Genomic DNA, 12,724 nt, shown 5'->3' on the forward strand with positions numbered 1-12,724 from the left:
ATGGTCATGCTCAGCTCTGACACTCTAGGATGCTGTGGTTCATTTTATTGCTATCTTCTCATCCTATTACGTTCAAGAAGGTTGAAATCCCAGAGACATTTAACTTCCAGACGTGTTTCAAAAGCAAGTGACTGTGACAAAATCAAAGAGTTCAAGTAGCCAAGCCCCAGGATGGCCACAGAGAGGGACAGGCTGACCAGCTCTGCCCCCGTCCCCTCTTGTACCACTGGTCACTTCCCATCTCCTCCCCGCTGTTTTCCTTCGTCTGCTAACTACTGTCCCTTCCGCAGATCTGCTTCAGGTGGCAGCTGTCTTCATGTTACCTGCTGACCCGGGCATTTCCAGGACCTTTCCAGGATCCCCTCCCGCAGAACAGACCAAAGCCTCCCCAGCCCCTGTTCTCGGGCCTGCACGCACACTGGCTTCTAGCCCTTGTGACACTCTCCATCTCAGTCACGCCTCAGGGGAGCAGAGGGAGAGTGCCAAAGCTAAACAAACATATGGTCGTCTCACATGCTTGGCTGTTTTCTACGACAGCTCAAAGGAAGCATCAGGAGGGCCAGAGAAAAGCCAAAGCATTCTCTGAGCGGGATTTAAACATTTATATTAATCACACTATCTGTTACTGTAAGAGGCCATGTTGCATCACCACAGCCCCTCCTTCTCCCCTCTCCTTCAGAGACACAAAGTCCTATAAGCTGACAAAACTTTGAAATGAAATGGAAAATTGAATTTCTTGTAAGCCAACTAAATTCATTCAGCAAGTTCAGGTTTAAGTCAGGTCTGCTTTGGTCCTATTAGTTATGGTTTTCTGAAGACTGGAGTATATTTAAGTTAATATTCATGCTTTGTGGCCGTACTTTTTTAACTCGGAATTTGCCAATCTAGGTCCCTTCTCTCAACAACTAAATTAAATGATTAGTCTGGAGAGAATAATCATGTTCACAATCTTGCCTAAAACACAGAGTCCTCGGGCACCTGGGTGGCTCAGTCATTAAGCACCCGCTTTCAGCTCAGGTCATGATCCCAGGGTCCTGGGATCAAGACCCACGTCGGGACTCCCTGCTCGGCGGAAGCCTGCTTCTCCCTCTCCCACTCCCCCTCCTTGTGCTCCCTCTCTCTCTCTCTGTCAAATAAATAAATAAACAAAAAAACAGAGTCCTCCATGAAAAAGACAGGCAGAGAAAACATAAATTTTCACTCCATTTCTTCAATTTTCTTTCTTTACAAAGCTAGGCATATTTCTGTTAGTAGTTTTGAAGCTGTGGAAATGTTTTATTATATATTTTTTACAGAATTAGAAAATTTTAAAAAATAGTTACTTGGAACCACAAATAATTAAAAGAAATATAGTAATAGGCTCATAAAAAAGCATTCTGGCATCTGTGAGAATTTTTTTCTCAAATTATGATATGTAGCTCTCCATACTTTCCAATGATTACTGTAATAGCCATGAATTTCTATTTCAGTTGAATACTTTGATATATTTTCCTTCTTAAAACACTGTAACTCATTTCTTCTTCAACAACTCAGTCATTTCAGGAACTACCTGCAAATTTAAAAAAAAAAAAGTAATTAAGCAACTTGAGCCTTCAGTGTGATATAGTCACAGCTCCATCGGAAGTACACAGAGGTAGGGGCGCTGAGGCAGTGTGTGTGCCCCTGGTCCTGCTAGCCTTGTGCCAAGGTGGTCTTCCCTTCAAAGGCTGCAGTCTGGGAGCGCCTGGCTGGCTCTGTCAGTTGAGCGTCTGACTCTTGATTTCAGCTCAGGTCATGATCTCACGGTCAAGGGATCAAGCCCTGAGTTGGGCTCCACACAAGTAGGGAGTCTGCTTGAAGATTCTCTCCCTGCTCATGCTCTCTCTTTTGCTCTCACTCTAAATAAATAAATAAAATCTTTTTTAAAAAAGTATACAGAAGCCAAAAGAAGCTATGTGTGTTGCTGCTGAGGCTCAAGGTGTGTCCCCATCCCCAACATGCTCCTCTAGGCTCTCCTCTTATCTGTGAGAATGTGGGGTCTGTGGGATGACTACATTTAAAGATTTATTTACTTTAGGGAGTGAGAGAGAGAGGGGAGAGCATGAGTGGGGGGAGGAGCACAGGTAAACAGAGAATCTCAAGCAGACTCCCCACTGAGCACAGAGCCCCATGGGGGGGGGGGTCTTGACCTCATGACCCTGAGATCATGACCTGAGCTGAAATCAAGAGTCAGACGCTCAACTGACAGAGCCAGCCAGGCGCTCCCAGACTGCAGCCTTTGAAGGGAAGACCACCTGGACAGAAGGCTGGCAGGACCAGGGCCACACTCACTGCCTCAGAACTTTTCTTTTTTTCTTTTTAATAAATAAAGATTTATTTTTCTATTTTTGGGGGGTGGGGGCTGAGGAGAGGGAGAAGCAGACTTCCCACTGAGCAGGGAGCCTGATGAGGGACTCGATCCCAGGACCCTGAGATCATGATCTGAGTGAAGACAGACACTTAACTGAACGAGCCACCCAGGCGCCCAGGGGAGAGTGCATCACGACCAGACTCCACACTGACCATGGAGCCTGACCTCATAACCCTGAGATCACGACCTGAGCCAAAACCAAGAATCAGATGCTTAACCGACCGTGCCACCCAGAAGCCCTGACTAGGAACCTTTCTGACATAATCACAAACCTCAGAAAGGCTCCACAAGAAACAGGAGTCCAGTTTTTCTTCTGTGAGGAGAGTAATGTATATTTGTTACCTCTGTGTTTTCTGGGTATTCTTCCTTCCCTTACTGCTCTCCTGCCTTTCTTTCAAAGTCCACACCAAAGTCTCTTGCTCAGACATGACCCTGTCAACCTGCTCTAGCACTTGTTTTCTCATTGTCCATTTGCTTACACATCTGTCATTCCACAAACACTGCAGTTGCTTCCTCAGCACACGTTCCTATCTTTTGGCACATAAGAATGAGCTGCATGCTGAACATTCAGTTTCATCATTCTCTGTTAAAGGCCTTGTGCTAATGCGGTGTCTGGTCAGCAGACAGAGTAAGAAACCACAGCGAGGGAAAACTGACCAAGTTGGCTCCCATTTTAAAAAGAATGAATTACTAACTCAGTCTCAGCAGTTCAGTGGCTACAACGGGAGCTTTCAGCGCAGAGCTGCTTTGGGGTAGCCTGACAGCACAGGCACGCTGGGCACGGGGACTGCAGGCAGTGTCACATGGAGCCCACCTGAAAACTAGCTGAGCCATCTGTGTAAAATATCAATTACCCAGTCTTCCACGGGGCTGTCGACTGTCCTAGCTCGGAGAGATCCCAGCTGAACTCGCCACTGATGAATACAGCCTCTCAATTATTTAAGAGAGCTACATTTCCATTAGGTGGAAATAATGTGTTCGTACAAAATTTATTAAGGAAATTGTCGACATGTTGTTTCTTCCGAATGTCACTTTGTCTCCAGCCTATTAAAGGCCCATGTTTACCATGGAGCCAGTGGGCAGTAGCTCAGGGGCAGCACTAAGTGCTGGCACCACTTCTCCCAGCTCTGCTCAGTGGAGAGTCCATGAGCTGATGCCAGTCACACAGATGACACGCTAAAGAGGCCTCTTGTGGGACCTATGTGTTTCATGAAAAATAGGCTAGAGCCCAACTTCTTTTAAACAAAACATTATCTTGATTTAGAACATGTAATTTTAAAAAATCTTCCAGAATGTCTCCCTGCCACAACCCCCCAAAAAGGGTTGAAGGCACTTTGTCCACCATCTATATCCTTTTTTATTAGATCAACCTCAGACTTTCTAAGCATATTACACAATGCCTTATCAGTTAAGGAAAAGAAAAATGCCACTCAAGTTCACTGCATGTCTGACAGCCTGAGCACTAACTCAGAGATCCGGATGCTTATTTTTATTTTAGATAGTGCAGACCCAGCTCTCTAGTCAGTAAGACCAGATGAAAGTGAATTTACATTTAAAATAAGACAATCTACTGATAGAAATCACAACACAACTACATTCGAGTCATTTAATTAGTATTTCCCCAGGGTAAGCACCATGGGAAATAAAGTTCAGGCCTAATTCTTGCCCACAAGGAGTTCTACCCCCTAGTTGGGGAGAAAAGACAGAGGTCTATGAACCACACAACCAAAAATGTGCCCATCTTACACTGTAATGTAAGAAGATGAGAAGAAAGGCACTAAATGCTCAAAATCCAGGGCTTCTAAGGAAGAGATTAAGTGTGGGCTCAGAAAAATCAGAACATTAACATGGAGGAGAAAAGGATTCCGGACAAAAACTGAGGAGGCAGACAGAGATAAACCCTGCAAGTTCCAGAGAGAGAGCATAAGGGGTTAGAATGACTCTAATGGACAGCTATGATAGGAAGAAGTAGAAAAAGTTTTAAAAACAGGTGGTATGCAAAGTCCAATCAATGGGAATAAGAGTCTCTCCAACAGAGACAGTGCTGTGACAACATGCAGAAGAAGGAAGATGGAAACTCACCTCATACCAAATGCAAAAATTAATCCCAAATCATCAATGACCTAACTATGGGAGCTAAAATAAAACTCTTAGAAGAAAACTTAGGGCTATAGCTTCAAAACTCTGGATTTGGCAATGGATTCTCAGATATGACACCAAAAAACAACAGCAACAGAAGAAAATATAGATGAACTGGACTTCATCAGAATTAAAAACTTTCGTGCCAAGGTAATTATAAAGAAAGTGAAAGGATAATCTACCTACAAAATGGGAGAAAATATTTGGAAATTATGTATCTGGTAAGGGTTAATATCTAGAATACATAAAGAACTCCTACAACTCCAAAACAAAGACACACATTCAATTAAAAAAGGACAAAGGATTTGGATAAACATTTCTCCAAAGAAGCTATACAAACAGCCAGTAAACACATAAAAAGATGCTCAACATCATTAGTCATTAAGGAATGCAAGTCCAAACCACAATGAGATACCATTTCATACCTACCAGGATGGCTCTGATTTGAAAAATAAAAAGGAACACGTGTGAGCAGAGATGTGGAAAAACCAGAAAGCCTGCACACTGCTGGTGGGGATGTAAAATGGTACAGCCGCTAGAGAAAGCAGTTTGGAAGTTCTTCAAAAAGCGAAACACAGAATTACCATATTACCCAGCAACCCACAGGCATACACACAAGGAAATGAAAGTGAGGACTTGAACAGATACTTGTAGGCCTATAATCACTGTACTGGATTAGGCAGAAGTTTCACATATATGACACCTACTACAGGGCAAACAATAAAAAAAATATAGATAAACTGGACTTCAACAAAATGTAAACTTTTGAGCATCAAAGGACATCAAGAATGTGAAAAGACAGGAGCTCCCCTCTACTTGCTAAATGGGATGCTGTCTGATACATGACTTATTAAAGTCAATAATACAAGAAACAAATAAAGAAGGGAGGGGGAGAGAGGAGGTGAAGAAAAGAAAGAAGAGAAGAGAATGGAGGGGAGGGGAGAGGAGAAAGGAGAGGAAAGGAAAGGACAGGAAAGAAAGAAGAGAAAACAACATTATTATTGGGAATAGTATTACTGGTGGGAATGTAAATAGGGCAGCCACTTTGGAAAACAGGCTGGCAGTTCTTCAAAATGGTAAAAATAAGAGTTATCAAGTGACCCAGAAATTTCATTCCTATATATGTACCCACACAAGATGAAAACATGTATCTACATGAAAACTTAAATGCTCATAGCAGCATTACTTATAATAGCAAAAAAGTAGAAACAACTCAAATGTCCATCAAATGATCAATGGATAAACAAAATGAGGCATATCCACACAATGGATATTATTTAGCAATAAAAGAAAAGAAAGTGTTGATACAGAAGTCAACACAGATGAATCTTGAGAACATTATGCAAAGAAGCCAGCTATAAAAGACCATATATTACATGATTCTGTTTATAAGAAATGTCCACAAATGGCAAATCCATAGAAACACAAAATAGATTAGTTGTTGCCAGGGTCTGGGGAGAGTGGGGAACAGGAAGTGACTGAAAATACGTTTGTGGTTTCTTCTCAGTGTGATGAAAATGTTCTGGAATTAGATAGCTGATGGTTGCATAACTCCTAATATACTAAAAATCACTGAACTATACATTTTAAAAGGGTAAACTCTATGATTTATGAATTAAATCTCAGGAAAGCTATATAAAAAAACAACCACCAGTCATGTAGTGTCCTATACTCTGTCACTCTGACTCTGATTATAATATTTACCATTTATTGAACACGTACTATACCTGTATGAAAGGAAATATAAATAGGGAGCCTAATATTTAACACAGACTATACTAGGTACAGTATAATCTCATTTAACCTTCAATACAACCTTGTAAGGTACGTAGTATATTTATACCACTTTTGAGGAAGCTTACATTCAGAAAAATTAAATAACTTGGCCAAGATAATTTAACTAGTATGTGGCCAAGACAAAATCTGAATTAAAGCTCTTAACTACTATACTGTATTATTTTCCTTATACGAAGAAAGAAAAAAAAAAAAACCCTCATGTCTCTAACTCATGATTGTTGAAGGATGAAGTAAAACAATAAATATTAAAAATTAAAATCCATACACATTTTTACTCCAGACATGGTAAAGTTTGGTGGATACCATATCATTCAGAGCATTATTACTCTATTAGTCTATTATGTGATAGTCTGAAATTTAAAATTTTTACACAGAAATTCAGTCTTAAAAAGTCCTTTTTACACAACTCTTATGTGACTTATGATATTCTTTTTCTTTTTCTTTTTCTTAAGGATTTTCTTTTTGGGGATGCCTGAGTAGCTCAGTCTGTTAAGCATCCAACTCTTATGATCTCAGGGTTGTGAAATTAAGCCCTGCATGGGGCTCTGCACTGGGCGTGGGGCCAGCTTAACATTCTCTCTCTCCCTCTGCACCCCTCCTCCCTCTCTAAAAAAATAAAAATAAAGATTTTATTATAATTTATTTGGGGCTAAAACTTAAAATCCCAAGATCAAGAGCCAGGTGGGTGCCCCTGACTTAAACTATTTTCTTTAAAATCTTAATCTGAAATAGATAATGCTAACTCATTCACAATTTGCATGGCCATATTTTTATGTACGGTTATACCTTTAAATATTTGATTTTTAAAAGACAGAGCATGGCCCTGAGGAGCATATTCACTACACCACCTTGTCCATTCTTCAGTCAGAATTGCTAATATTCATCTGTGCCATATTCATTCTAATTTCAACTGAAAATACAATTTGACAGATACTGTCTAGGTTCCTAGAGTCTGCCAAAGGTGAGGTCTTTACTGCAACTTATCAAGGGTAGAGGAGTCCTAGTGAACCACCAAAGGTGAGGTCCTTACTGCAACTTATCAAGGGTAGAGGAGTCCTAGTGAACCACCTGGCCAGAGTCCCTGATGAGTTAGAAAGGCAGGGTGATGGGTGCCTGGGTGGCTCAGTGGGTTGGGCCTCTGCCTTCGGCTCAGGTCATGATCTCAGGGTCCTGGGATCGAGCCCCGCATCGGGCTCTCTGCTCAGTGGAGAGCCTGCTACCTCCCCTCTCTCTGTCTGCCTCTCTGCGTACTTGTGATCTCTCTCTCTCTGTCAAATAAATAAATAAATAAAATAAAATAAAAAAGAAAAGAAAAGAAAAAGAAAGGCAGGGTGATGAGTAAAAGAACAGAATCAGGAGCCTGGCTTAATTGTGCCAAAAACTTGCTGAGTAATTTCCGCAAATCACATCTCTCTGGGAAAACAGATAACCTAAAAAGAACATATCACTTGTCTTATACATGTAGTAGCAACTGGGAGGCTACAACTCAAGCAGCACTGTTTTGTTTTGTTTTGAAATTTTATTTTTAAGTAATCTCAACAACCAACGTGGGGCTTGAACTTACAACCCTGAGATCCAGAGTCAAATGCTCTATTAACCAAGCTAGCCAGCCGCTCCCAAGCAGATTTTTGATATTTTCATAAGCTAATCCGTTTCCCCCCACAGACTGCTTTTTAAAGGATTAACTTTTCTCCCTTTATATTAATCAAAAGGTATATATACCTGTGTTCAGAACTTCTGAGCATGAGGTAACCACTACCTTAATATAATTCTAGCTATTAACAAATAAATGTTATTAGGTCTTAGTCCAAACACATTATCAAATGTGGGCTTCTTAAAACACCAAAAACAGCTTGAGAATCTCTGGTTAGAAATCTGCTCATTGATTCTTGAGGTCCCTTTCCACTTCTACTGTCTTAGGACTCTCACCAAAATACCTCTCTCAGCACGCACATGTGCACACACCCTCACTTGCTCACATACTCTTTCATGTTCAACCTGGGAGCTGCCCTTAATGCACGAGGCACTATGACACCATTCCATCAATAATTGCTACAAAGATGGTCCTGCTCCAAGGCAAGCATCCACTGTATAAACATCACAAATTTCCAATTGTCTAACACTTCATCCATTTATCAAGTAAGCCCACTCTGTAGGTTGCAATATATAGTACACAAGAAAACAGAAAAATGTATCGTAAAATAAGTAAAATTACTTGTAAACTTATTTAAATATTCACTTGGAGAAAAATATAAGGCAACTACAGTAGATGTCTGTTTCCAAACATGTCAACCCGATACATGGTGAGGGTTCAGAGGTGTTTCATTTTTAAACTAATTTTTTTTTTTAAGATTTTATTTATTTATTTGACAGACAGAGATCACAAGTAGGCAGAGAGGCAGGCAGAAAGAGAGGGGGAAGCAGGCTCCCCACTGAGCAGAGCACCCGATGCGGGGCTCGATCCCAGGACCCTGAGATCATGACCCAAGCCGAAGGCAGAGGCTTTAACCCACTGAGCCACCCCGGTGCCCGGTGTTTCATTTTTAATTAAAAGGTCTTTACTCCTTTAAGCTCCTCACTGTAGCTAAATGCTAGCAACCTGAACAAAGTTATCCTTGTACAGAAATTTTTTAAAAATTTCTCTTTCATACTAACTTTTCCTCCCACTGGTGTTACTGTAGTGGTCAAATGACTATCATTAAATAGTGTTTGTTCTTACACAGCTGGGCCAGGTAACAGGAGCAGCAGAACTACCTAAATCCTAACTTTCAATTACAGGACCCCAGGATCACTGAAGAGGGGCTGTATTCTTCCTAGGGCAAGATATAGGCAATTTGGGAGGCCAGAGGCAGGGAGGGGGTGCTGAGGGGAAGGCTGACCCAGGGCAACAGCCCCATTCTCGTCTTTTCATGAGCAGTTGAAGGGTCCATTTTCACTGAGCATGAACATATATTTGAGCATGAACTTCAAAGTACAGATGGGCTCTCAAAGTACATTCATTAGTTCATCTGGATCATATACAGTGCTGGTGAAGCCATGGTAATGGACCAATTCTCTTGTCAAGGGGACCACCCTGGCTCTCTCCTCAGGCTGCAGCCTCTCTATTAAAGCCCACAGTAACTTGCTGTAATTCTGTGCGAGGGGTTCCTCACTCTAGCAAACCCACCTACTTCTCCCAGTGTTAGGTTCTACTTTCAGAGTCTCAATGGCTGCATGAGTGATTTCTGCACAAGGCAACCAGGAAGTTTATAGGCAAGCACTGAGGGACAGAAATAAACCAGGCCAGGCATGAGCTATGAACCTTTAAATGTGGCCAAATGGTACACATCAGTATCACTAAAGTAATTTTGCTCATGGGGAGGGCAAAGATGGGGGTGGTGGCAGGGTAGAAAGAACACTCAAAAACGTGAGGAGTAGGAGAGTGGGGAATAAGTGTTCTCCCCTACATATATCACATTAGGAAGGCATTTAACTCTCAAACACAGCAAGCAGAGCACACTTGTTGAGTCAGATAAGCTGGACCTGAGTGCCCAGTCTTCCCTTGAAAAGCTGCAGCACGGGGGCACCTGGATGGCTCAGTCGGAAGAGCATCCAACTCTCGATCTCGGGGTCATGAGTCTGAGTGCCGTGGTGGGTGTAGAGATTACTCAAACAAATAAAACTTAAAAGAAAAGCTGCAGCATTTCTGGCAAATCTCTTAGTAAGGGTATTTGATGTGAATTTCTTTAAGGTACCTGCCAAATATGATTCTCGGTCATAATTACTTGAATCACTTCACACTGTGTGCTAACTTAGAACACGAGATGCCAAAAGCCATGTGGATATTTTAAAGACAATATGGACTCCTTAAAGGTAAGGTTATAATACTCTATATAAACTTCACATATTTATTAGGACAACTTCACAGTTAGTTCAAAACTGTGTACAAATATTAATACATACACAGATCCACAGGTACACAAACAAACACACAATGTTTTCCTATAAGGGCCTCCTCTCTGACCAACTCTGAGAGGTTCCTGGATGACAAGCTAGGTAACAGCCATCTCTCCCAAGGCCAGCTTACCTTAAATAAATCAGCAACTATTCCATAATCGGCCACTTGAAAAATTGGAGCTTCTGGGTCTTTGTTAATAGCCACAATTGTCTGTGAAATAAAAACAAAGACTTTGGTCTTAATCAAGAAAACATACCACAGATTGATGTTTCTACTTTAACATTCCCAACAACAAATTTATATTGTTAAAGATGTTTACTAAATAAGATTAATTTGATTCATTTGTGCCAATACTGTAAATTTAGGAATTTCTGGGTTTGCACATAAAATTATCTCCTACACCACCACTAGCTCATCACAGTATTTAAAAAGGTTTTAAGCCATTATTTTTCTAGTTCTTTTCTGACATGAAAAACAATGTTTTAGGAAGAAACAAATGACAGGATTCTGGGAAGATGGCAAAGTAGGAAGCATCAGGAGGAATCTGTCTTCCTACCTACACTGTTAACAACAGCACTGGCAGAATCTGTCTAATGTAACCATTTTGGAAATCTAGAGTCTATTGAAGGCTTGCAACTTCAGGGGAAGGCTGGCATGAGCTGTAGCTCTTAGTGCAGTAACAGGTACTCATTCCCCGCCCCAATGGCAAGCAGCTGTGCACATGTTCTTGCAGCGGCTTGTACACAGCCTGCAGGAGACAGAGTGGGCAAAAAGAACCCTGTCCTCCAGGGACTGGGGGCCTGTGCTTTGATTCCGGATTGCTGCTACTGATCAAAAAGATGTTGCTTATTGCACCTCCCCCACTGTTAGAAGCCCCTCCCCTCCTCTGGCTAAAGTTACCTCTAGGGGATTTAAAATGTCAAAGCACTTCTGCCTCCCTTCAGTGTTCTTTTCTCCTTTTGGAAGCCAGACGTTCAAGACTAGGGCACTTAAAAGCAACTGGATATACAGGGAAAATTACAAACTAACCTCACATACAGGCTCAGAAAAGACACAAAAAGATCTTAAGTTTATACCTCAGGTTAATCTTTGGCACAGATACAACCTACAACAACCAAAAAACAATAATAATAAATAAAAACAACAACAACAAAACAGCAGACCCTGGGGAAGGAGGAGAATCTGATTTCCAGGAATAGATTATTAGATTCAAATATCCAGTTTTCAACAACAACAAAAATCAAAAAAATACTAAGAAACAGGAAAGTATGGGACCACTCAAGGAAACAAAAATCAAGAGAAACTGCTTCTAAGAAAGGTCTGATGGCATCTCTATGAGAAAAAGACTTTAAAACAACCATTTTAAAGATGCTCAAAGAATTATAAAGATGTAGAGAAAGTCAAGAAGACAATGTATGAACAAAATGGAAACAGGAAAAGACAAAACCTAAAGAGAAACAAAAAAAAAAATTCTGGAGATGTAAAGTATGATGACTGAAGTGAAAAATTCACTGGAAAGATTCAAAGGCTGATTTAAGCAATCAGAAGACAGAATCAGCAAACTTGAAAGTAGGACAATGAAAATTATCAAGTCTTTAGAATAGAAAGAAAAAGATTAAAGAAACGTAATCAGAGCACTTAAGGGTCCTGTGGACAAACATCAAGCAAACCAAAATATGCACTGTGGGAGTCCCAGAAGAAAGAAAAAGGCGCAGAAAGAATAAATGAAGAAATGGTGGTTGAAAATTTTCTAAATGTGATGAAAGACATGAATAAAAACATCCAAGACACTAAACAAACTCCAAGAAAGATGAATTCAAAGAGACCCACACCAAGACACATTATAATCAAACTTTCAAAAGCCAAAGATAAAAAGAGAATCTTGAAAATGAGGACATGTGGCTCATCACATACAGGAGATCCTCAATAAGAATATCCACAGATTTCTTGGAAATTTTGGAATCCAGAAGGCAGTGAGGTGATACATTCAAAATGCTAAAAGAAAAAAACTGTTGACCAAAAGTCATATCCACTGAAACTGTCCTTCCAATGACATTTTCTGCAAAAATTAAAAAACCCACCCTAAAAATCATATGGAATCTCAAGGGACCCTGAACAGCTACAACAATCTAGAAAAGGAGAAAAGTTGGAAGACCCACAATTCCTGATTTCAAAACTTACTACAAAGCTACAGGAATTAATACAGTGTGGTACTGGCATAAAGATAGGTATAGAGACTGGGGGGATAAGAATAGAGAACTCAGAAATAAACCCTCACATATATGGTCATATGATTTTTGACTAGAGTGTCAAAATCATTTAATGAGAAAAGGACGGCCTTTTCAAAAAGTAAATTACTATGTCTCCTACACGAACTACCAAAAGATCCTATTATCACCTAAAAAATTTTTTATGTGAAGGATTATAATGACAGATGAGCAAATTAAGGAGAAATAGTCCTA

General features: G+C 40.5%; 1 protein-coding gene across 1 annotated transcript in view; it reads right to left on the reverse strand.

The window, feature by feature from the left end:
* Nucleotides 1-1,190: 1,190 nt before the first annotated feature.
* The window catches only part of ETFA (electron transfer flavoprotein subunit alpha), an 82,274-nt gene continuing 70,740 nt past the window's right edge, over nt 1,191-12,724 (reverse strand). The window contains exons 11-12 of the mRNA XM_080808510.1: nt 10,392-10,472; nt 1,191-1,549 (exon numbers count right to left, since the gene is read on the reverse strand). Coding sequence (XP_080664636.1) covers nt 1,511-1,549; nt 10,392-10,472 — 120 coding nt within the window. The 3' untranslated portion in view covers nt 1,191-1,510. The remainder of the gene's footprint in view (nt 1,550-10,391; nt 10,473-12,724) is intronic.

Source organism: Martes martes (assembly GCF_963455335.1).
Source record: "Martes martes genome assembly, chromosome: 7".
Taxonomy (NCBI): Eukaryota; Metazoa; Chordata; class Mammalia; order Carnivora; family Mustelidae; genus Martes; species Martes martes.